At 45.6% G+C, this 23771-nt stretch overlaps 1 protein-coding gene across 2 annotated transcripts in view; it reads left to right on the forward strand.

Annotated features, from left to right (window-relative positions):
• Window positions 1-23771, forward strand: part of GNG12 (G protein subunit gamma 12) — a 126957-nt gene that overhangs the window by 98967 nt on the left and 4219 nt on the right. For both annotated transcript variants that reach the window (XM_060623131.3, XM_060623133.3), the window contains exon 3: window positions 22343-22461. In XM_060623131.3, coding sequence (XP_060479114.1) covers window positions 22369-22461 — 93 coding nt within the window. In that variant the 5' untranslated portion in view covers window positions 22343-22368. The remainder of the gene's footprint in view (window positions 1-22342; window positions 22462-23771) is intronic.

The raw sequence follows: 23771 nt of genomic DNA on the forward strand, positions 1-23771 counted from the left end.
TGAATTAGAGCCATATTGTAATGGGCTTCTCAGTCACAGTGAAAGTTGTGTTTGGTTCAACAGTTCATTGGGGCAGGTGATGGTTTTGTTTGTTTTAACTTTTTATTGAAGTATAATCTCATGCAGCTACTTACCCAGATCATAAGCATAATCCTCCCCCCCCACCCATGTCTGTGGCTGAACACACACATGTAGCCAGCACTTAGAAAAGCCCCTTAGTGCCCCCTTTGCCACCTTCTCCTTCAAAAGTAACCCCTAGCCTGATGTCTAACAGCATAGATTAGTTTCCCCCCGTTTTTGTACTTAATGGACACCTATGGCATATATTCTTTTAAGAATCTGGCTTTCAGTTAACATTATGTTTGTGAGATTCATCCATATTGCTTCATGTATTTGAAGCTTGTTTGTTGTCATTTGCTGTAGAGTATTCCATCGAGTGAGTTACTATTCTCCGGTTTTGGTCATTTGGGCAGTTTCCATTGGGGACTGTTATGAATGGTGTTGCTCTGAACACCTTAATGCGTGTCTTTTTTTGAACACATTTCTGTTGGTATTCACCTAGGACTAGAATGGCAATGTGTAAGTGTTCTGCCCAAGTGAATACTGCCATAATTTACATGCCCACCAACCAGTTGATGGTTTTTAAGGAACATCTTATGACTGGAGCTGAATTTTAGATTTATCTGGCTGTGGTATCTTTGATGGCCCAGAGCACTGGTTTCGAATTGTGTTTCAAAGAGCCCTGGGAATCTGCAGAGTCCCCTTCTGGGCGCTGCGCCAGGGGAGGGAGAAGGGAAGGTTGAGTTGTGGTAGTGCTTCAGGCTGTTCATTCCCAACCACCCTCTAGCAGAGCAGGAGAGCTCTTATCTGTTGATTAGCTTTTGCCATTATCTAGGATTGCTGGCCCACCACCAGCCATCTGACAGGTGCACAGCTGTTGGGGGAAAACTCAGGGAAACCAAGAACGCCAAGGCCACTACTGTCCTCTCCCAGCACACATCAAGGGAGGGCCTGACCAAAAGGTCAATGGCAGGGCCACCAGGGGGGGAAATGTGGACTGGAAAATAGAACATGTAGGACGCGTCACCTCACTGGATGTCAAGGAACAAGGGGATTGTTGCTGAGACAATGTCCTGAGTCTAGATAACTATAATAAAGGCTGTTGTATTAGCAGGGAGATTGAGAAGCCAAATCCAATGAAGGACCCCCTGTGTCAAAGAGGGGGAGTCCGACTTCTGGTGAGTTTTAGGAGCAGGCAGGGCTATCTGGATGGGGTTCCTGCAGACAGGTGTAGGGCCAGATATAGATGTAAGAGCCTCTGCCAGCCCTTGGGAGCAGATGAAAAAGAGATTGGAGAGAGGAAAAACAGGCACTCAGGCACAATCTTCAAGGACTCCGACAGGGGAAGATGTCAGCCTGGAGACAGAAGGCGATCAGAGACATGAAGATGTAACCAGAGAGGACAGGAGACAAGTCAGGAGGGTGGGACAGTCCAGCAGTGGCAGTGCCAGAAAATGGACTTGTCCAAAGAGTTCTTCAGCTTTATCTAGAATCATGAAATTTCACGGAAGTGTCTTCTTAACCACCAGTTATATTCAAGGTTATGTGCATATTGTGCTGTTATCTTTGAAAACTGGCAACAGTGTGCCCTTGCACATGGTAACCAGAAATTTCAGTTTACTCTGATACCCTTTCCCAGAACATCCAGGCTAAAAGAGAACTTACTGTATTTGTGGGCGTGGCTTTAATTTTAAATGCCTATAGACACTATTTTCTTTCCTGTATGCTTGCTAGCTTTAAAACCCACTTGGTGGGAAAGCTGTGCTGCCCCTCCCTCACTTAGGCCGGTCCCCAATTGTAATGTCTTGGAGGCTTCAGGAGTAGCTCTGTACTGACCCCCCCCCCCCGCCCCCCACAACGTGCGTAATACTTTCAAGGCACTAGATGCAGCTCTGTCCCCTTCCCAGTCGACTTTAGTGGCACATATAGTCCCTGCTTTGGTCATTGGTCATTATGATAATAGGTAAATATTAAGAGCTTAAACCAGTGGTCTGGGTAGTTCTGAAGAGCAGGAAAGGAATCTAAAAAAATATGAATAAACAAATAAAAAGCAGAATCAGACCTATAAATACAGAGAACAAACTGATGGTTGCCAGAGGGCAGGGGGTTGGGGGAGGGCAAAATGGGTGAAGGGGAGTGGGAGATACAGGCTTCCAGTTCTGGGATGAATGAGTCACAGGATGAAAGGTACAGCATAGGGAATATTCTCAATGGTATTGTGATAGCGAGTGGTGACAGACACATGTGAGCGTAGCATAGAGAATTTGAATCACTATGTTGTGTGCCTGAAGCTAATGTAACTGTGTACTCAGATTTAAAAATTACAAAAGAAAGAAAGATGCATAGAAGAGGCACAGAGCACTTGTATTGTTCTCCCTTTTTAAGGATGAGGAAGCAGAGGCCCAGAAAGAGGAAGTGACTTGTCCAAGGCCACCAGCTTAATTCAGGCAGAGCCATGAGGGAGACCCGGGCATTGTACCTTAATAGCCCTGCTACGACGTTCAAGTCCTATGGCTCTTCCCCTAGAATACACATCCACATCACCCGGAGCTTTTGCCAGGACCTACCCCTGATATTTGGATTCTGGAGGTTTGGGAGTGAGGTTAGGAATGCAGGTGCATTGAACAAGCTGCCCAGGTGATTCTGAAAGGCAGCCCTGTTAGAAATTCAGTTTCTAGTCACTTTGTGGTTTCTGCCTTTTGCTCCACATTACCTGTTAAGTGCAGGTATAATCTGCTTCTAAGAAAATGTCATCAACTGGGTTATATTTAAGAGAGGAAAAACCAATCCTTCCTCCATTTAAGAAGTATGTGAGGGTGCCCGGGTGGCTCAGTTGGTTGAGCGTCCGACTTCGGCTCAGGTCATGATCTCGAGGTTCTGGTGTTCAACCCCGTGTTGGGCTCATTACTGTCAGCACAGAGCCCTCTTCATATCCTCTGTCCCCCTCTCTCTAACCCTCCCCCACTTACACTCTCTCAAATAAAACATTTAAAAAATAATAACAATGAAAAAGAAGCATGTATATATTAAAAGTGGAAATACACTACATATTAAGAGGGGAAGCACCTGACAGGTTACTAAGAAACAGAAGTCTCATGAGGTAAAAGAATTCCAATATTTTACCAATTATCTACAAAAATATCTTACTAACTGCATAAATTTGTAAGCTAAATTCAAGCAGTTCACAAGTCCATTAGTAGAAATTAAAATACAATTCAGTCGTTAATTGACCCCATCTAATATAGACTGTATACGAGAAGGCACTTTATAAATTGCAGTCTTTTAATAGCATTATTGTTATATCAGGCTTACTACATTAGAAATAGAATATCAGATTCTACATTGGGTAAAGGCAGAAGTAATATACAAACACGTGGCCCTATCTGCATGTGACACTTAAGTGTGTTTTCCCAGAACTGAGCTTGATATGGCTTTCATTTGTAAGGGAAGGCACAGGCCTCCAGTGGTCATGTGGTCACTGAGTCTGTTCGTTTTTAAATGTTGACACTGACAGGCGATAGCTGTTTGTAAGACTTGGATGCGTGGATTTCTTGGATGCGTGTAAGACTTGGATTTCTCTGTAATATAAACACGTGCTGTTTATTTTGACTTACACTCTGTATAAAAGTGTTCCAAAGAATCTCATGCACTTCTGAAAATATCCCAAGGACAAACTTTTGATAGAATCAACTCAACCTTCTAGAACTCATATTTGGCCACAGACAACTGAATGCTGATCTCCTGTGATCTCTCTCAGGAGTTTAATCCCTGGATTCATTAAGTGTTAGAAAAGTTTAAGTAACTTTACAGTTAAATACATGAATGAATAAAAAGTATTGATATTGCTGTATGAACTGTTAGGATTTGCTTGAAAGCGTATATTATGCCCAAGGCTGCTCATCAAATGAATTACCCTTGGGAAGCAGCCTTCCCTCCCTCCACTTTTTTTTTTTTTTTTTTTTTTTTTAATATATGAAATTTACTGTCAAATTGGTTTCCATACAACACCCAGTGCTCATCCCAAAAGGTGCCCTCCTCAATACCCATCACCCACCCTGCCCTCCCTCCCACCCCCCATCAACCCTCAGTTTGTTCTCAGTCCTCCACTTTAAGTAACTGACCTGTGCAGGTGAATTTAAGCAGCGGAGGCATTTGGGGCTACTTCTTTCTTCCCAAGCCTTGCAGCAGCAGAATTTTACTTTCCTGTATCTATCCTTAAGGGGTCACAGGTCTCCTAAAAGCAAAGTCAATACCACCCTCCCTTTCACACGTACAGGAAGGAGGACCATATACACACTAGTACTGTATTTTGGAAACCAAGTAGAACTGTACTCAAGGCAGAGAAGCAGTTGTATAAAATGTTACATTATAGTTCAGGGATGTTTAGTATGGTTCCTAATTGATATTTAATTAGAATCAGAGCTAAACAGTGAGTTTCTCTGACTTAACCTCTTGGTCCAGTAGATAATGCATCTGGGAAAGTATTATCTGAAGGAATCCTTTGTGTTTTTTGTTTGTTAAAATATTTATTTATTTATTTATTTATTTATTTATTTATTTATTGAGAGAGAGAGAGAGAGAGAGAGTGTGTGTGTGTGTGTGTGTGTGTGTGTGTGTGTGTGTGTGTGAGAGAGAGAGAGAGAGAGAGAGAGAGAGAGAGAGAGAGAGAGAGAGAATGCATGCAGGGGAGGGGCAGAGAGAGCCTCTCAAGCAGGTTCCACACTGTCAGTGAAGAGCCTGACACAGGGCTCGAACTCACAAACCTTGAGACCATGACCTAAGCCGAAATCAAGAGTTGGATGCTTAAGTGTGACTGAGCCACCCAGGCGCCCCTCTGAAGGAATCCTTTTGTCATGTGACATGATTCCATTTATTTGAGAAATTCTGATGTTCATACACGGGGTTCAGGCCCTTACCACTCACCTACGATACTGCCACAGATCCTTGTGTCATCATTTATTATTTATCATTTACCACTTACGGTAAAGTAGTTATTGAGTTCCTGCTCTGTGCCCGGCCCCAGGACTACATCATCCCTTTCGTTTCCTAAATTATGAAGAGGAAAAATTGCAAAGCTGTCACTTCCTGCCAAGACCAATGACTTACTTCACTTAACAAAATACCCTGTAGGTCCATTCGTGTTGTTGCAAATGGTAAGATTTCATTCTCTCTTTGTGACTGAATAATATTCCATTGTATGTATAGACAACATCTATACCCATTCATCTCTCTGTGGGCACCTAGGCCGCTTCCATATCTTGGCTGTAGTAAATAATGCTTCAGAAAACATAGGGGTGCATACATCTTTTCAAATTAGTGTTTTCGTTTTCTTTAGGTAAATACCCAGTAGTAGAATTACTGGATTGTGTGTTACTTCTATTTTTAATGTTTTGAGGAACCTGCATACAAAATAACAAGTACTTTGAACTGTGAGGGCCAGCCCAGATGTTCATCTTGCTGGTCACCCTGGGAATCCCGTAGATTTTGCTTTTCCTCAAAGCGGTTATCAAGTCCGGACATGTTGGAAAGGAGGTAGGACATGTTTCCTGCTATACAGTTAACGGAAGGTGAGATGAAAGAGGAAAGGAAAAGTAAGAATCCTATTTTGTCTTGTGGCATTATGGTTATGGGTATGTGGACCACGGCCTTTTTGTGTGTGTGTGTGTGTGTGGGTGAATGCAGGGAGAAGCACTTCCTGGCCGGTTAACACCGGCATCTGTGACCCAGAGCCTGAGCACTGTGTAAAGTGGGCAAAGGGCCCGGATTGTGGCTGTTTTAGGCCCCTGTGTGCCTCCTTAAAAGGCAGTTACTTCCTCCACACTGTGGACATTGGACATACTTGCTATATCATGATCTGGAGGAGGAAATGGTAGATAATAATTAACGTATCTTCCATTCTTTAATGCCAGGGCTCATCGTCTAGTGCTTATTATTATTGTGTTACAGGTTGTGAAGTATTTAGGATCGTTGAATTTTACTTTTAACCTTTAATTCTTGAGATTTTCAAACCTATACAAACCAATACAAAAATAGAATGAATTCTGTGTACCCATCACTCAACTTCAGCAATCAGCCTGCGATTGTCAAATGGCCAGTCCTGCTTCCTCCATCCCCTCCCCCACACTCCCCACTCGCCTAGTTTCTATCACATTTGTTTTGCCCTGAACCTTTTTTTCTGTCCTGAGAGATCTAATTCAACTTTGCCCATGAAATGACCTGACAAAGTCCCTAATAACACTTGTCTTTAATTCCATAAAATAACACTAAAGTGATTACATGCAATTGGGATTTTTCTTTAATTTGAGAGAAAGAGAGCACTAGAGAGAGCAAGCATGAGCAGAGGAGAGGAGTAGAGGGAGAAAGAGAATCTTAAGCAGGTTGCGTGCTTAGTGCAGAGCCTGACGTGGGACTTGATCCCACAATGCTGGCACCATGACCTGAACTGAAATCAAGAGTGGGACGCTCAACCGACTGAGCCACCCAGGAGCCCCAACTGGGGTTTTTCTCAATGGTGATGCTTGATGCTGAGAAAATTCCCTGGACTTCCTATGCATGGAATTAGACAGCAAGGGCTCTTTGTGCCTGGCTTCCTTTGCTCAGTGTGATGTCTGAGAGATCCGTGCATGTTGTTTGCTTGCACCTCTGCTTGGTTTCTCTCTGCTTCCCACCTATAAGCTCCCTTCTGGCCTGAGCTGCTGGGTGCCTGCCTCCCTGCTTTTCCATCTCTGTGTCTTCCAGGCCTCCTTCATCATCCTGGAGCTCCAACCTGAGCCCATGCTTTCTGGCCCTTACTTAACCTCTCTAGCCTCCTCACACTCTCCCTGGTTGCTCAACGCTCCTCCTCCGCTTTTTGAAAATGCTCAGATGACAGCCATCTCTTGAAACAATCCTCCCACCCCTCAGAGTTCCCGTCAAGTTCCTTGTCTTCACTACACTGCCACTTCTCTAAATATTCCTGACACTCAATCACCTGAGTTCTTGGATTAATAGTTCTCTCTTGTGCCCCTTCTCATTTGACCTGCGTTCACTTTGTGCTCTGGAAAGCTCACCCGGGGGTCCCCAGGAACCCCTTAACCACCCAGTCCTATGAGCTATGGTCACTCCTTCCTTCCTGTACACAACCCCGCCCCCCCCCCCCAAAGTGGCTAATGACTGGCCCTCCTCCTGGTTTTGTGAGTTACAAATGCTGGGATTGATTGAGATAGATAGAGATAGAGATAGAGATAGAGATAGAGATAGAGATAGAGATAGAGATTAGATATAGATATAGACTGTAAAAATATGACATGTGGATGCGAGCACAAACTCTGGAACCAGGCTGCTGAAATCGGAGTACCAGCTCCTCTGCATCTGCTCCTGAACTGAGGAAAGCAATAGTAATAACCCCATAGCATTGTTTTCAGGAGTAAGAGAGTTAGTATCTGTAAAGGTGTTAGAACAACACTTGGCAAGCATACAATGTGCTATAGACGTGGTAGCTGGTGAGACCAAAAAAGTAAAAACTTACAAACTGCAGGAGTGCATAAAAGCAATTCTCAAAATCCCCCAGTTCTCACCACCTAACAATAGCTACATTTTAGAATATATATCCTTCTAGTATGTTTTCTGGGTATAATGTATTTTTAAGCAAGCATATCTATATAGCATTAACTTCTGCCCTTCTCCCCAATATTCCTCTCTCCTCTTAGCTGTCCCTGCCAGTGTCACCCTGTCCTGGCAGCCCCCTTGGCCCCCTCTCTGCTCCTTTGAATCTGCCCTTTTTGTCCACACCGTGTGAGGAAGACCCCAGGAAGCTTCCCGCTCTTTTCTTCAGGCCCTCCCTCCGGTGTGGTGCTAAACCACCACTTCTGGGCTGTCAGTCCCCATTCAACCCCAAGAAGGAAGTCTTGTTCATTATTAATGTCTCCTAGCTCTTGGATCCAGCTCTTTCTTTGCATTCCGGTCACCTTCATCTGTTTGATGAAGTCCTAGGAACAGTAATGACGGGGACAGACAGCCTGTGCCAGGCTCTTTTTTTGTAGGATTGCATTTAATCATTACAGTCCTGAGAGGTAGGCACTCTTGTTTATCCCATTTTACAGGCAGAGAACCTAAGAGTTCAGTGAGGCTAAATCATTCATTCAACATCCTGCAACACTAAGTGACACAGCCCAGATTTGAACCCACTTCCTTCTGACCCCAAAGCCTGGGCTCTTTACCGTATTCCCTGTCCCTAGGCCTTCCATGGAAATAGTCTATCTTGTCTTTCTCTGTCTCCCAGTTCTGTTCCATCCAATGTCGCTCGGTTGTTTTTCTGTTAATACTCCCTAGGTCTCTCACTTCTGCTCAGAAACCTGTGGGGCTCCCATTTTCACATAACAGAGTCAGCTTTAACCTACTTTCTGCTGCTCCCTCCATATCCATTCTGAAATTCTCTTCACTCCTTGGCTACCACCTACCCAGTTCCTTCCCTTCAAGGATTGATTCGTTTAAGAAATGTATCCTTCAGGGGAGCCTGGGTGGCTCAGTCGGTTAAGCGCCCGACTTCGGCTCAGGTCACGATCTCGCGGTATGTGAGTTCGGGCCCCGCGTCGGGCTCTGTGCTGACCGCTCAGAGCCTGGAGCCTGTTTCGGATTCTGTGTCTTCCTCTCTCTCTGACCCTCCCCCGTTCATGCTCTGTCTCTCTCTGTCTCAAAAATAAATAAATGTTAAAAAAAAAAATTAAAAAAAAAAAAAAAAGAAATGTATCCTTCACACACCTCTCTGCTGCCCCAAGCTCCTATGCTTACCTTTGTCTTGCTTTATTGGCCTTTTATTCCTTATTTTCCCCAAGACTTCCTCTATCCTGTTGGGAGTCCTAAGCCTTTTAACTATCGGTCTGGTATATGCTACATGCCTTGTTTGTTAGGCGGCATAGCCCCCACCGTGACTGTAGACTCTTGTCAGCCTTCTCTTTGACCCTGCTCCTCCAGTGCCTCCAAGCACCTGGCCCCTTCAAAGCAATAAAACGGCTGCCTGGTTGCCTCTTAATCTAAAATGGATGCAGCAGCACTTGCCTGTTTCTTTGCTTTCAGTCAGTGGTTTGTCCAAATGGACTGCAGGCAAGCAAGTGAACGTCTGTCTGCTTAGCAATATCAGAAAGCATGTCCTTTGCTTAAAGTAGATCAGATGCTAGGCCTTTATGACCAGAATCCAAAATATCTCTGTTCTTCTGCTTTTGAGGGTAGAACGGCTATGTTGTAGAGAATGTCCTGGGCAAGGGATCCCACTGTAGATCACCTCCATCCCTGCTCAGCTAGGGCAGGTGGTAGGGGGTCCAGGAAGGCCGATGGGAAGGACTCCCAGTTGGTCACAGACATATGGAAAGGAAGGTACAAGTTCTCTGGGTGTGGGTATCAAAAAGGCCACAGACAACATTACAGGTCAGAGTTTGTTTGGAATGTATGCCCCCTTCCTTTGACAGCTTTGGGCCTGTGTACTTTGCCAGGAATAACTTCCTCAACATGAAGGCTGTGTGCCTGTTTAGTCCTAGGATAATGCCAGGGATATGGACCAGGCTTGGTTTAAATCGACCAATTGTTGATTTATTTAAAAGCTGGATTCTGCTCCAGTTTAAAAAGTTCTAATTCAGAAATCACCTCCTCCTAACATAGTGGTTCTTCATTAGGGAGCATCTGAACCACCAGGTGGGCTTGTCAAACTACAGACTGCTTGGGACACCCCACCCCTCCAGAGTGTCTGAATCAGGAGGTCCAGGTGGGGGGTTGAGAATCCTCATTTCCTTTTTTTTTTTTTTTTTTTAAATGTTTGTTTATTTATTTTGAGAGAACATGAGAGAGAGCATGCCCCCACATGTGCACGAGTGGGGAAGCAGTGGGGGGGGGGGGGGGGGGCGCGGTTAGAGAGAATCCCAAGCAGTCTCCGTGCTGTTAGCACGGAGCCCAACATGGGTCTCAATCCCATGAACCATGAGATCATGACCTGAGCTGAAATTAAGAGTTGGACACTTAACCAACTGAGCCACCCAAGTGGCCCAAGAATCCTCATTTCTAAGAAGTTCCCAGTGATGATGTTGCTGTCTGCTGGTGTGGAGACTAACCAGTCTATGGGGACTTCTCCACTGGGGCCACTCCCTGCTCTGAGACTGCTTCCCTTCACAAATGCTTATTAGCACCTCAGGGTACCAGGGAACTGTATCTCAAATATGTTCTTATGTTGTTTGGAAATCATTCTCTCACTTCATATAACATCGTTTGCCGCCCCCCGCCCACCCCCCCAAACAGTGAGTCCTTTTAAGGCAGGAGATTTGTCTTCTGCTTCTCTCATCATTCCCACTTCCGCTTTCCAGCCCCAGCAAGCTCCTCACACAGGACCTGCAGGTGGCTGCAGTGTGCAGTGATGGTTAGGAACACCAGGGTTCATTTCAGCCCTGGCACTTACCCGCAAGGTATCCCAGAGAGCTTTGGTTTCCTCATTGGGAAAGTGGTTAATAATCCCACCCTCATCATGATCTCCAGAATAGAGTGGTAGTTAAAAAATAAAATAGGGGCGCCTGGGTGGCTCAGTCGATTAAGCGGCCGACTTCGGCTCAGGTCATGATCTCTCGGTCCGTGAGTTCGAGCCCCGCGTCGGGCTCTGTGCTGACAGCTCAGAGCCTGGAGCCTGTTTCAGATTCTGTGTCTCCCTCTCTCTGACCCTCCCCTGTTCATGCTCTGTCTCTCCCTGTCTCAAAAATAAATAAAAAAACGTTAAAAAAAATTAAAAATAAACTAAAATAAAATAAACAGGCTACAGAGCCATGCATATAGCATGCTCCCGTTGGTGTTTTTTAAGAGAGATATTAAATAATCATGCTTGTGTATGCATCACATGTCTTCAGAAGGCGACATGAGGAACTGATAACAGTGATCACCTCATGTAGTCTAGAGTAGGACAGCTAATTTTTGTTGTATGCCCTTTGGGTAAATTTGTTGTTTAAAATTTTTACTAGCAGCATATTGTTTTAAAATTTAAAAATTAGTTAATGAAATAATAAGTTCTTTTTCAGAGTAAATAAAATGACTTTAAATAAAGCCCATAACAGTGCCTGGCACAGAAAATCACTCTGTAACTGTTAGCTTTTGTGTTGAATATTAAATAATTATAGAATTCATCCATGTATTTATTAACAGACAAGATTGCCAGCTGCCCCTTAAGCCAACCATGCAAATATGAGCAAATCATTTCTCAAGCTGTCTTGCTATGTTAGGTAGAGAGGAAAACTTGTTTGCAAAGGTCATACTCATTGTTGACTGCAAACACATGCTTCTGCTGGATCCTGGCCTGACATATAGCCTAAGGGGCTGGGTCCTGCACCCCTGTAGGTCACCATCACACAGCTGCGCCCTACAGCCCCCCCTTCACTGGCTGAAAACCTGTTTGGGCACAGTATGGGGGTACAAAGCAATCAGCACTGCCCTCAGAATCTGGGTGCTACACAAGTGGCCAGCCCATGCTGAAGGTGAATGTTCACGGGCAGCTTGACCCCGTCAAGTCCCTGGGACTCCACCCAGGCTTCTCAAAGCTGTGAAGGGAACCAAACAGGTGGGTAACCTTTGGCTTGGAACAGTCTGTATTTTGTGGGATACTTGTGGGAAGGAGCAGCAGGGTGTATCCTGTTTCTAAGAAAACAAACACCCGACACAAACACCCCAGAGTGAGACGTTCACTGGCTGATGTGTTGGTGGCTACATCTTACCCAACTGTTTATTAAGGCCCCATTCTCTGCATTAGTCAGTGTGACAGAGAAGATGGCGTGCGATAACTCACCTGTCTGGTTAAGGGTGTGGCTTTGAAGTAAGAGAGATCTGAGTTCAAATTCTGTCTCTACCACTTACTAGCTATCTGATCTTGAGCAAATTATTTAACGTAAGCTTTAGTCTTGACAGATATGATAAAACTGAGCTCTTACGGTTGCAGATGATAGTAAATGAACTAATAACGGTATAGAGTATTTTTAAATAGTACCTAGCACAGAATAAGTAATGAATAAATGTTCCTGGTATACTATTATTATTCAGCTAAACTTCCCACAGTCTGGTGGGAAGACAATATTCGTACATACAAAGTCAGTTACATAACAATAAGCATTAGCTGCCATATCATTAGCACCAAAATAAAACTGATGGATGAGAGCTATACATATGTCTTCCTTCAGAAAGAGTAAACATAAGTACACACACAGCTCCTGCTCCCTGCCTCTCTCGTGCCTGGGCCATCCCCTATGGGTCCTTGAACTCCTAAGCTTTAAGCATTTAGCAGGAATTCGTAAAGGGAATAAATTACCGTAAGCAAAAGCAGAGAGGCCTTCCTAGAAGAGATAAAAATGTGAACTAGGGCCTAAAAGAAGAGAGAATTTATTTTATTTTATTTTTTAATGTTTATTTTGAGAGAGAGAGAGAGAGCATGAGTGGGGGAGGAACAAAGAGAGAGGGAGACACAGAATCCAAAGCAGGCTCCAGGCTCTGCTGTGTCAGCACAGAGCCCGACGCGGGGCTCAAGCCCACGAACCGTGAGATCATGACCTGAGCCAAAGTCGGCGGTCAACTGGCTGAGCCACCCAGGTGCCCCCAAAAGAGAGAATTTAAATAGGCCAAGAGAAGCAGGCAGAGAACTTGCTCAGATACTTGCAAGAGGACTTGTAAACACAGCCCACAAGAAAAATGGGGAGTGTGGTGACAGCTCCCTGGCACTAAAGCAGCATCGCAATGAAGCTTCTGGGCCTGGCCTCTGGAATCAGACTGCCTGGGCTCACATCCCACCCAGGCAGCTTGCTAGCTGTTTGATACGAGGCATACACTTAACTTCTCAATGGCTCAGTTCCTTCATTGGTGATGAGAAGGTTTTTATTATGGTGGCAGAAATATTACGATCTGGATTGCAAAGCTGAGCCCTTTGGACTCTTCTGGGGGGACTGGAGAATCCTCTTCTGAGACCAGGGGAAATAAATTGACAGTGCCATTGTATCTGTGCATATACTGGTCAGGATAGATTAGATCGGAGAAAGAAAGACGAGAGGCATGAGTCCTGTTATGGGGCTGATACAGTGGCCCTAACATGAGGTGCTGGGAGCCAAGACAGAGGTCAAATAGCAGTGGGGAGAATGGGGAAGAATAAAAATAAGGGGTTTGTCAAAACATAGGGATCAAGAGAATTTGGGAAGTGCCAGGGTCTGAGGATGCACTGTCTGGTGAGGCAGCCACTGTGTGACTCATGAATACTTCAAGTGCGGCCAGTCCAAATCAAGATGTGCTGTATCTGTAAAATGCAGACCGGGTTTTAAATATTTAGTACCAAAAGAAAGTAAAACATCTCAGTAATTTTTTACATGGATTACATTTCAATTTTGGTCATATTCATCTAAAGAAGAAGAAGAAACCCATATTCACTGGGTTTTCCATGTGTTGTGTTTAAAGCAACTGGGCACCATTTCGCATGTAAATTTTTTTTGATTTTTTAGTGTTTATTTTTTGAGCAAGAGTGAGCAGGGGAGGGACAGAGAGAGGGAGGGAGGGAGAGAATCCCAAGCAGGCTCTGCACTGTTAGCACAGAGCCCAACGTGGGGCTCAGCCCCAAAAACTGTGAGATCGTGACCTGAGCCGAAATCAAGAGCTGGATGCTCAATTGACTGAGCCACCCAGGTGCCCTACATGTAAATTTAAACAGGCTTTCATTTAAGACATTGAGATTGTGGCAAAGCATTGTATGCGAAGTGCGTTGGTCATAGCTAACGTCATAAGGGTAGATCAACGTCTACTGAGGACCAGTGTGGGTCAGGCAGGTGCTGTGTAATGTATATACGTTCTTTCATTTCCTCCTGGTAACAACCCTGTGAAGTAGGTACTATTATTATCCTTTCTTATTTTACAGATGAGGAAACTGAAGTTCAGAGAAGTGAAGCAACTTGAGGTGTAGTAAGTGATGAGCCAGGATCCAAATTTATCTGTCAAAGCCCTGTTCACTCTGCTACATCAGTCCTCCAGGACGGAGCCCCTGAGAAAATTGAGTCAGAGGAAGGAGCCGTACTGTAGAAAGGAATATCACTGGACAAGCAAGAACAGAATAGTCTAGCATCACTAAGAGGAGAAACTTTTCCAGAAGGAAGTGGCTGTTCAGAAAACAAAGTTAGACTTTTATAGCAAAGAACTATGTTAGATGATAACAGCTATTTCAAGCTGAAGGGCACCGAATCCTGTAAGTTCAGGTCATTAAAAAGGAGTTAGTATTTTCCGGGGCTTGTTCAGAACCCTGGAAAGTTAAACATGGATAGGAAGTGGCGTTCTTTTAAATGGACATATTTTATTCCCAGGCAAAAATAAACGTGAGTAGAACCAAGAGGCAAGACTCTGGCAATCATTATTGGTGTTTCTCAGGAAGACCAAATCAAAATTACACGGGAAGCTTTAAACAATTTTTTTTTTAATTTTTTTTATTTTTGGGACAGAGAGAGACAGAGCATGAATGGGGGAGGGGCAGAGAGAGAGGGAGACACAGAACTGGAAACAGGCTCCAGGCTCCGAGCCATCAGCCCAGAGCCCGACGCGGGGCTCGAACCCACGGACCACGAGATCGTGACCTGGCTGAAGTCGGACGCTTAACCGACTGCGCCACCCAGGCGACCCTACGGGAAGCTTTAAATACAGATTCTTGGGCCCTGCTGCAGACCTATTGAATCAGATTTTTTTTTTTAATAAGTGCCTCAGATGTTCTAGATATACAGTGAAGTTAGGAACCCGCTACTCAAGCTCTGCAGCTCTCTCCTGGATTTATTACCCAGATTGGCTCATTCTCGTGGCTTCCTACCAGCTTCGCTAGGGATGATGGGATCATCCTCTGTCTTTAGCAATAGCCTTACCTAGAATCTGGGACAGTCCTTCTCTTAATGAAGAGCTACCAATTCTTCTTCACTTCAGTCTTCTTCCAAGGCCACTTTCTCAACACCTGCTGTCATTGCTATGGAGACCACCTATCTAAATGAGTAGTGGGCCCTAAATGGAGGTCATGTCTTCTTTTGTCCAGGGCTCCAGACTGACAGTTCCCCCCCTTCCTTCCCATTCCTTCCTTGTACTCTTAATGTCCAGAGACAAGCAGTATAGGGTGATGATTCAGAGGATGACCTTGGAAGTCAGGTGGCCTGAGTCCCAGCTCTGCTACATAAATCAGCATACTCTTCAGCAAGACTCTTTTGGCCTCTCTGTGTTTCATCTGTAAAACAGAAATGATAAAAGAACTCGTCTCTAAGAGGATTAAATGAAATGATTCATGGAATTCACTTACCAGGCACATAATAATAAATGGTGGTAGTTGTCACATTTTGTCATTATACCTACAACAGTAACATTGTCACCACCATCATCATTATTATTCAGGGACATGTGGCTGGATGGCAGGTAAAGTGAACTCATCAAAGATACCAGATGAGGACCTCGCAGGGGTCTGTAAGTATAAAAGCATGCTACTTTTAGAGGACGCACTCTTCAGGTCTTGAGGGAATGCTGTTCTTACTCTTTTTCATTCTGCTCATTCTGAGCCCATATAAACTTTTAGAAGAGCTCCAGTCACTCTGTCTTCCCCAGCCGCGGTGGCATTTTCCACTGTTCCATGCAGCCCTTCCTCATCACGCCCTCTCATTTTTCTCCCCCATGGGCCGGTAACTTGTTCTTTTTGCTCTTTGCTCTCAAAACTGGACAGGAACAGGGCAGGACATGGGGCTGGTCACAGGTTCACCACTCTTGATCTTACAGCCTGTGAGCTCTGGTTGGGGAGAAGGAGAAAGAGAATGTTATGGCTTGCATCTCCACGTTTTCAGGTCTTAGGGTTTGATGTGTTCAATCATGGCATGATAATAATAGAAATCATAGCTAGCCTTTGTAAGTTATTTACAGATTACAAAACAACAGATTAACAATTGTGTATCAGTCAGGGTTCAGTTGCCACAAGCAGTGTGCTTGGCAGTGCGAGCAGAATGGGCTTTCGTACAGGGGATGAGGTGCTTGTGTAATCAGTAGGAGGGCTGGAGCAACTGGTTCTTGACTTCTCGACCGGGACCAGCTTCCAGACATCACCACAGAACTGGCCCCGGGGGCCCAGCAGGAGGTGGAGAATTGGGAGACTGCTGTAGCCACATAGGTTCTTAGCACCACATCGCTAGCGACTGCATGCTGGGATGCTCCCAAAGAGCAACTTGCTCACCGCCCTGCTTGCCAGCAGAAAATAAGCCAAGCCGCAAGCACCGGCCTTCTCACTTCCACCTTCAGATCTCTGATGATCACATCCCTATCCCTTTGGCGGAGCCCGCATCCTCCAGATCCCTAGTTGTAAGAGAACGAGCCGTGGCTCGTAGATGTCCGTCTTCTCCCTGCATCTTCACATGTTCTCCCCTCTGTGCCCATCTGTCTCTAAATTCCCTCTTCTTTTTTCTTTTTTTTATTTGAGAGGGAGAGCGTGTGCAAGCAAGCAAGGTAGGGACAGGGAGAGAGAGAGAGAGAGAATATCCCAAAAGGTCTCAGCACTGTGAACACAGAGCCTTGATGTGGGGCTTGAACCCACAAACCTGTGAGATCATGACCTGAACCGAAATCAAGAGTTGGATGCTTAACTGACTGAGCCATCCTGATGCTCCCTAAATTCCCTCTTCTTATAAGGACACCAGTCATATTGGATCAGGGCCCACCCTAATAAGCTCATTTAACTTAATCATGTCTGTAAAGGCCCTATCTCCAAATACACTTTATTCTGAGTTATGGGGGGTTACTTTTCTTTCCATCAGGGCGGTTCAATAGGGCGCCCCAGGAGGAAGGTAGGGCAGTTGTTCAGTGCCAACCATCGGGGACTGCAGGTGCCTAGAGTACTTCTCAGGGGATGTGATCAGAAGGTATAGGTACTTAACACTCAGCAAAAGTATTCTTTGTATTTATTATACTCACATGCTTATGTTATCTGATGCTCTTAACAGCTCTTTGAAATAGGAAAGTATTATTATCCCCCCTTTTCCCATGAGAAAATTGAGGCTTACATGGGTTGCGAGTCCTTCCCTGGGGCCCCAGAACTAGGCAGTGGCAAGGGCAGGAGTGAGCTCAAGTCCCCTGCCCTAATCCTTGAGTATGTCCCTGGAACTAAATGTCCAAGGCATAGTACAAAGGCCATGTCACAAGTTCAAATAGAGGGATGGGCAGGTATGCCAGCAAATGTTAAAGCAGCAGCCTCTACTTAGATTCAGCCCAGTTTTATAAAATTTTCTGATTTTTCCAGAGATCTTTCTTTGTCTTAAAGTGATAGCTCAGTTTTTCAAATGTTGACAATTTAAAGTTAACACCCCCCCCCCCCCCCCTGCCACACACACACACACACACACACACACAGTTGAGTTAACCCTGTGCGGGGCCCAATCAAACACATCAGTAGTCTGGATTCAGCCTGCAGACTCTGATTTAAAAGAAGTGTTCAGGAGATAGAGACACTGTTCTACGGATCTGACTGTCCTTCCTCTAAGGCCATATTAGAAACATGTTGCTACCCAATCATATTACCTTGACATTCTTCTTTTGCTCTTTTGCTGGGTGAATTTTTCTCCTGTTTCACACCCGAATGCATGATTTTCAGTCTTGTCAGTGAACCAAGGGACCCAACATTATTAAGTATCTGTGTGTACAGGCTACGTACTGATAGGCTCTCTTGTTTCTCTTCCCAACAACCCTGTGAGCTAAGTATTGCTGCCTGCACCCCGTTAATAGATGAGAGGGACTGATAAAGGGCCAAGCCAGGGTAAGGCATTAAGACTTTGATAGTTGAAGGAAGATCAGATGGAAGACTTTTTTTTTTTTTAACCTGCTCTTTTATTATAGACACAAGGGGTGTATTTGCTCAGAACACTGGCTTCGGTCCAGTGCTTCAGTTATTTGCCCGGCCAGGATGACCTTGTGATTCAGCTGCTGCTTCCCCAAGTGTGCTCCTTCACACACTTTCCATCCCCACCCTCTCTGTGCAGCAGACCCCTCTGGACAAAGGTTAAGATGCTCTTCTTTCCCTAATGGGAAATGTTGTTCCTAGGAATTTCTAGGAACCTAAGAATTCAGATGAACAACAGCCTTAAAACCAATGCCAACTATTTGAATCACTAAATATTATGTATGTTTATTCAGATTTGCTCCTGTAAAAATGTGAACAAGGCTGCAGAAGCTATAGCCAGGGTTTCATGAAACTGGGGGTCTGTGCAGGCCTCTGCCCTTTAGGGAGGCAGAGGCAGGGCTGGTGGCTCAGGATCTCCAGATGCTGACCTCAGTCCTTGCCTGGTCGTGACAGCTAGAACATTCTTGCTTAGCTTGCGGAAAGGAGAGGGGAGGCCTGTTTTTCAGGACACCGGATAAACAGATGCTTTCTGCACCAGAAGGGCTGTTGCAAAGACACAAAGCAGTCAGCAAGCCCACAACTCCAGGTCATCAGTGTCAAGGTCACCCTAGCCCTGAGTGTTTGTGAATCAAATTAACTGGAATTGTATCCTTTCCTTGGTGCAGTAGGAAGCATGGCTTCCGGGGTGAAAGGCTTATGAGCTGGTTCGGGGCTTATGAGCAGGGTTAACTTGAAGCAAGTTTTTCTAATTTCAGTTGCCTCATCTATAAAATGAGTATGAAATAGTAATAACACCTTTCAGGATCGTAGTGAGGCTTCACGGACTGCTGCACATGAAAGCAACGTGTGCAGTCTAGGGTTTCATACAAATATCTGGTGGTGTTTGCCTTGGAAGCTTTCTTAAAGTAAGAATAAAGCAAGCTTTTTATCCACGTGGTAGCACAAACAGACAGACATCCTTGCCTTTGAGGGAAGAGCAAAGAAAACCCGCTCAAGGCACAAAGATGGTTAGAGATACCTGTTCTCTCGGTCCAGCTGTTGAGGAGATTCAGAGAAGCTGCAGGTTAGGAGGAAGTCCTCAGCTAGACCTCCAGCTCCTGGAAACACCTCCTCTCTCTCCACAACCAAATAGTAGTGGCCGTTTTTGCAGTGACAGGAGGCATCTCAGCCCTGGGTCCCTCCATGGGGCTCCTTAAGTTGAAACCGTAACTTTGATCTGACTTTTCTCTGAGTTAGAAGAATGTTGTAATAAGAGATGATGTTCTCCAGTGGCCTGGTACACAACTTTTTCTAGGAATGGCCACAAATACCCCATTTAATTGACCTGCCAAACACTATTCCTATATTCAGTAGGAAGTTGGTGGTGGTTAATAATCTGTGAAGCTGTGAAAATCACCCATCTCCTAAACTTTAACTACTTTTCTGGGTGAGTTTAGACATATGCTAGGAGAGGGAAACAGACTTTGAGAAAAGAACTCATATTTGCGTTGGGAGCCCAAGATAAGTTGGTGGGGCCAGAGGACGGGCTCCACTCCCCCTGAAGCAGAAGAGAGAGGGTCCCCAGGAGAAGGAAGCAGGAAGCTGTCTGAGAAACAGGGAGGACTGTGAAGGGAGCAGATATCAGAATAGGGGAAACCTGCCAGAGGCGCTAAACCTGCAAGTGTGATCTGTGAATTGCTGTTTTCAATCACAACTATAATACACGAAGAAACTCACGAGTACTAGAGGCAAAGTTTCTTACCGATTTCAGAGGGACCTACCCCAGTATTTTTAAAAATTTTTTTTTAACATTTCATTTTTTGAGAGACAGAGCGAGCCGGGGAGGGGCAGAGAGAGAGGGAGACACAGAATCTGAAGCAGGCTCCAGGCTCCGAGCTGTCAGCACAGAGTCAGACGCAGGGCTCGAACGAATGAACCGTGAGATCATGGCCTGAGCCAAAGTTGTACGCTTAACTGACTGAGCTACCCAGGTGCCCCTACCCCAGTATTTTATAGAGCCTGACCGTGGGCTCTTTGCTCATAGCTACGCGGGTGGGAGCAACGAGTGGTCCAGGCCTGACCGATGTGAACTGGTGTGCAGTTACAGGGAAACTTGCTCAGGCCTTGGAAACTTTATGCCCTGGAGCCTGAGAAGAGAATGCTTGGCGTTACTCTCATGCAAAGGGACATTTAGAAAGTCCTTAGGATGCAGCCTGGAAACCACAGGCCCTTCAGAAGGGTATCATATTCACATTCTGGAGGTTGGGGGCCAAATCTCAGAAACCTTGCCAACTGGCACAGGAGCCCCGTTTAACATGCTGCAGGGCACAAAACGTGGAACTAGAATGCCATGAATCGGGATGCTTCACTCTGCTTGCAGGGAGGTTTGCCTTCTGCCTCGGTCCCATTTCAAAGGCTCTGTTAATAAATGCTTGCCTGGGAGCACAGAACAACACTGGGCCAGGCCGCTGGGTATGAGCAAAACCACTGGGAGAGGACCCTAGGCCTCTCCCTTGGGTGGGGCGGGATGATTGGAATCTGAGGAAGAGGCAGCGAGTCAGGGAGTGTTGAAATGAGGTTGCCAAGGCCTAGGATTAAAGCCGGGCCACCCTGCCCTGTGTATGATGTATGGATGATTCCTCCTCCCAGTTTCCTGCACTGGTGGGACATCCTTATTTCTAGGGGAATCCTCTGTTGTCTGTCACCAGCCATTCCATTCTACCCTGACAGCGGAGTGCAGCAGAATCACCTAAGGATGCACTTACAAGGGGCCTCATGCCATGGCCCACCCAGGCCCCGTCATCAGAATCCTGGAGCCTCACTGACCTGGGAGAGGCAGCCAGGTACACAGGCAATTCTGATTCATCGTGCTGGGTGTGGCCTCCCAAGGATAAATACAAGAGCAGCTGCTATTTTTGGGGTGCCTTGGTCTTCTGATAAACACTACATGTGCATCAGCAAAGTGGCTCCTCAAAAACCATCATCTCCTCAAATTATGCAGAAGAAAGCTTGGGCTCATAGAGGTTAAGTGATCAGCCCAGTTTCACCCAGCTAGTAAGTGGCAGAGGCAGGGTCCAAACCCAGGAATATGAAGCATGACGATGAGGCTGGATGTCAAAGTTCTGCACACAGTTAAAAACACAGGTTTATTTGTACAGTTGACCCAAAGCCACCTCTGACCAAAGCCCTGTCTAAATCTTGGAGCCAAGCCCTTGGGAGCATTCCAAGTGTGGCAGAGCTCAGGCAGAGCACCTTGGTGCCCACGTGGTGGACACCGTGGAGCCTGGGGGTTGTGGGCATGTTTTGTAGCCCTGCCTGGTCCTAGGCCTTTATGGCAGAGATGCTTTTTGCAAGTGCGGCCCTTCCAGAAGGTTGAGTCAGTCTGGGTTTGCTGCAGGCGCCACGGTGCCCCAAGACTTTGCTGAGCCCTTGCATAGTATGAGGGAGGCATACCTACTGTCCACCTGCTTCTATGAGTCACAAAACTGCCACCCGGCCTGCCAGCTCTGCATTTTCCCCCACTCGCCACCGTGCCAAGACAGAACTTAGCCATATATGGCAGGGGCACCAGTAGTGCTTTTCCCTAGCCTGCCTGCCTTTTGGAATATGTCCTTGGACAATCAGCCGGGTTAAAGCTCAAGGTCCAGGAGGTTTCATTTCCTTTTTACCAGGTGGCTGGGGAGCGAGAGGAAAAGAGCAGCCTTGGCTCCAAGGGCTCAGGCCCGAGAGGAGAGTCAACCCCCAAACATGTGGTGGGGGTACAGGATTAGCAAGTGCCCTGGGCGCCCCGGCTGAGGCCAGAGAGAGGTAAAGGAGGGAAAGATAGAGTTCTGTTAAATATTCAGGCTTTAGGCTGCTCAGTGTATCCCCTTTGACATTTGCAGGGGGTTCATCATTGAGAGTCTTTCAGCTGAAAGGTTCCCACTTTTTCTTGAATAAAGGCTTCCTTATCTGCCTAACTAACATTCCTCAAATGATTGCAAACCTCGATAGCACCTAAAAATGCACCCTTTGTGCAAAGTTCTCCAGAGGCACTCTCCTTTGCTGTTTTCTGTTGCCAGGACTTGAATCAGTGTAATAGTTGGGTAAGAGAGCCAAAATGAAATAAAATCAAACCTTCTATTAAAGGACATAGCAGTAATATTAAACTACACACGTAATGTGGCCTGTGCTTGCATACGCTCATATGTGCCGGAGGCCCCCTAACTACTGCAAATGTTTATGTATATTTGTTTCCTCTCAGAAGATGCTAGAAAAGGCTCCATTGTGCTGCGTGTTGGGGTGGACGGATGAAACTAGTACTGGGTTTCTGCAAAGGAAAGATCTATGAAGGAGCTCCAATGGGAGGGCATTCTCGTAACTACCTCACAGAGCCCATGATGACTGGGAAAAATGCATCCTTTTCCCCTAAGTAATGCAAACTTATATTCTTTTCAGGTTTCAGGTAAAAACAATACCTGACAATGTCGAGCAAAACAGCAAGCACCAACAACATCGCCCAGGCAAGGAGAACTGTGCAGCAGTTGAGAATGGAAGCCTCCATTGAGAGAATAAAGGTAAGAGGCCTGGATGGGATCAGACGTGTTTTCTGATCAGGCCCCTCTGCTCCCCACGGCGGGGCCACGTTTCCGAGAAGGCAGTGCCATTCCCTGCGGCTTGGGGCCAGGATTTTCCTAGGGCCGGCTGAGAGCCTCAGAATCTAACGTTCATTTCTGCCCTGCCTGGGCTTCATTTCAAAAGCACAGGCAAGCCAAAGTGTCTGAGTTAGCCTCTCTGTTGAAACAGAAAACCTAGACCCAATGACAGGATTCCCCAAGAACCTACCTTCCCTGAAGGAACACAGCCAAGTCCCGTGATCTCTGTGTTCTGCACTGGGACAGGGGTTCTAGATGGATTTTATAAACACCCTTGTTATCCCTCTGGAATTTACTAAGTGCTTTAGAGTATAGTCTGGCATAGCAAGTCAACACTCGGGGTCTCCTTTTTTAAGACTACGCCACTTTTTTAAATGTGTGTGCACTATTTTAATGACCACATTCTGTACCCGGGGTGAGTAATGCCAGCCTTAGTTGAGATCTACGAGAAAGGGGAAGGCATTTGTTAGGTCACCTGACTTCGAAGTCTTTTCTCCCCAAATCCCAAGAGAGAACTAGGCAGTGTGTGCCCTGGAATGTTGTGAGTAATGCTGTTTCCTAGAAACTGAAGCAGTCACCTGATACATTCCTCTGGGCCTGGAGATAGTCACCTGTCTTCAAAACATGAGGCTGCTTATGCTGTATTTGATGGGACTCAGCTGCCCTGTGTTCCTTGCCTGAGGACACTGATCTGATTATTCTGTGGAATAGCCCACCCAGACTTCTGAACAGGGTGTGGCATTTTCTGTTTTTAACTCGTGCCAGAGGAAGGCACTGAATCTTCCCATTCTGGTTTTATCCCTCCTTTTATTTTTCTAAGACCAACCTTTAACAGTAGAACCTAAAGCTCTTCTCTCAAGAATACGGACTCCAAGCCCATAATTCAGTTCCAATTTTGTATCAAATACTAAGATACAGCCTTCCCTTGATTCACATATACTTCCCCATTCCCATGCTTATTTTGAAAAGCGTCAAACCTGTAAAAGAGCTATCACAACAAACACCCATATATACCCTTTGCCACGATTCACCAATTAACATTTTGCCACATTTGCTTTTTCTGTGTCTTGTACACGCACCCACACAACACATACCCTTTAAACCACTTGAAAGTTATTTGCAAACATCGTGACTCTTCACCCTTAAATACTTCACCTTCCTCATAACCACACTACAGTTATAAGTTTCGGGATCATCTAGTAATATCTAACACACAGTCCACTTTTGAAGAA

Source organism: Panthera onca, chromosome C1 (genome assembly GCF_046562875.1).
Source record: "Panthera onca isolate mPanOnc1 chromosome C1, mPanOnc1 haplotype 2, whole genome shotgun sequence".
Lineage (NCBI taxonomy): Eukaryota > Metazoa > Chordata > Mammalia > Carnivora > Felidae > Panthera > Panthera onca.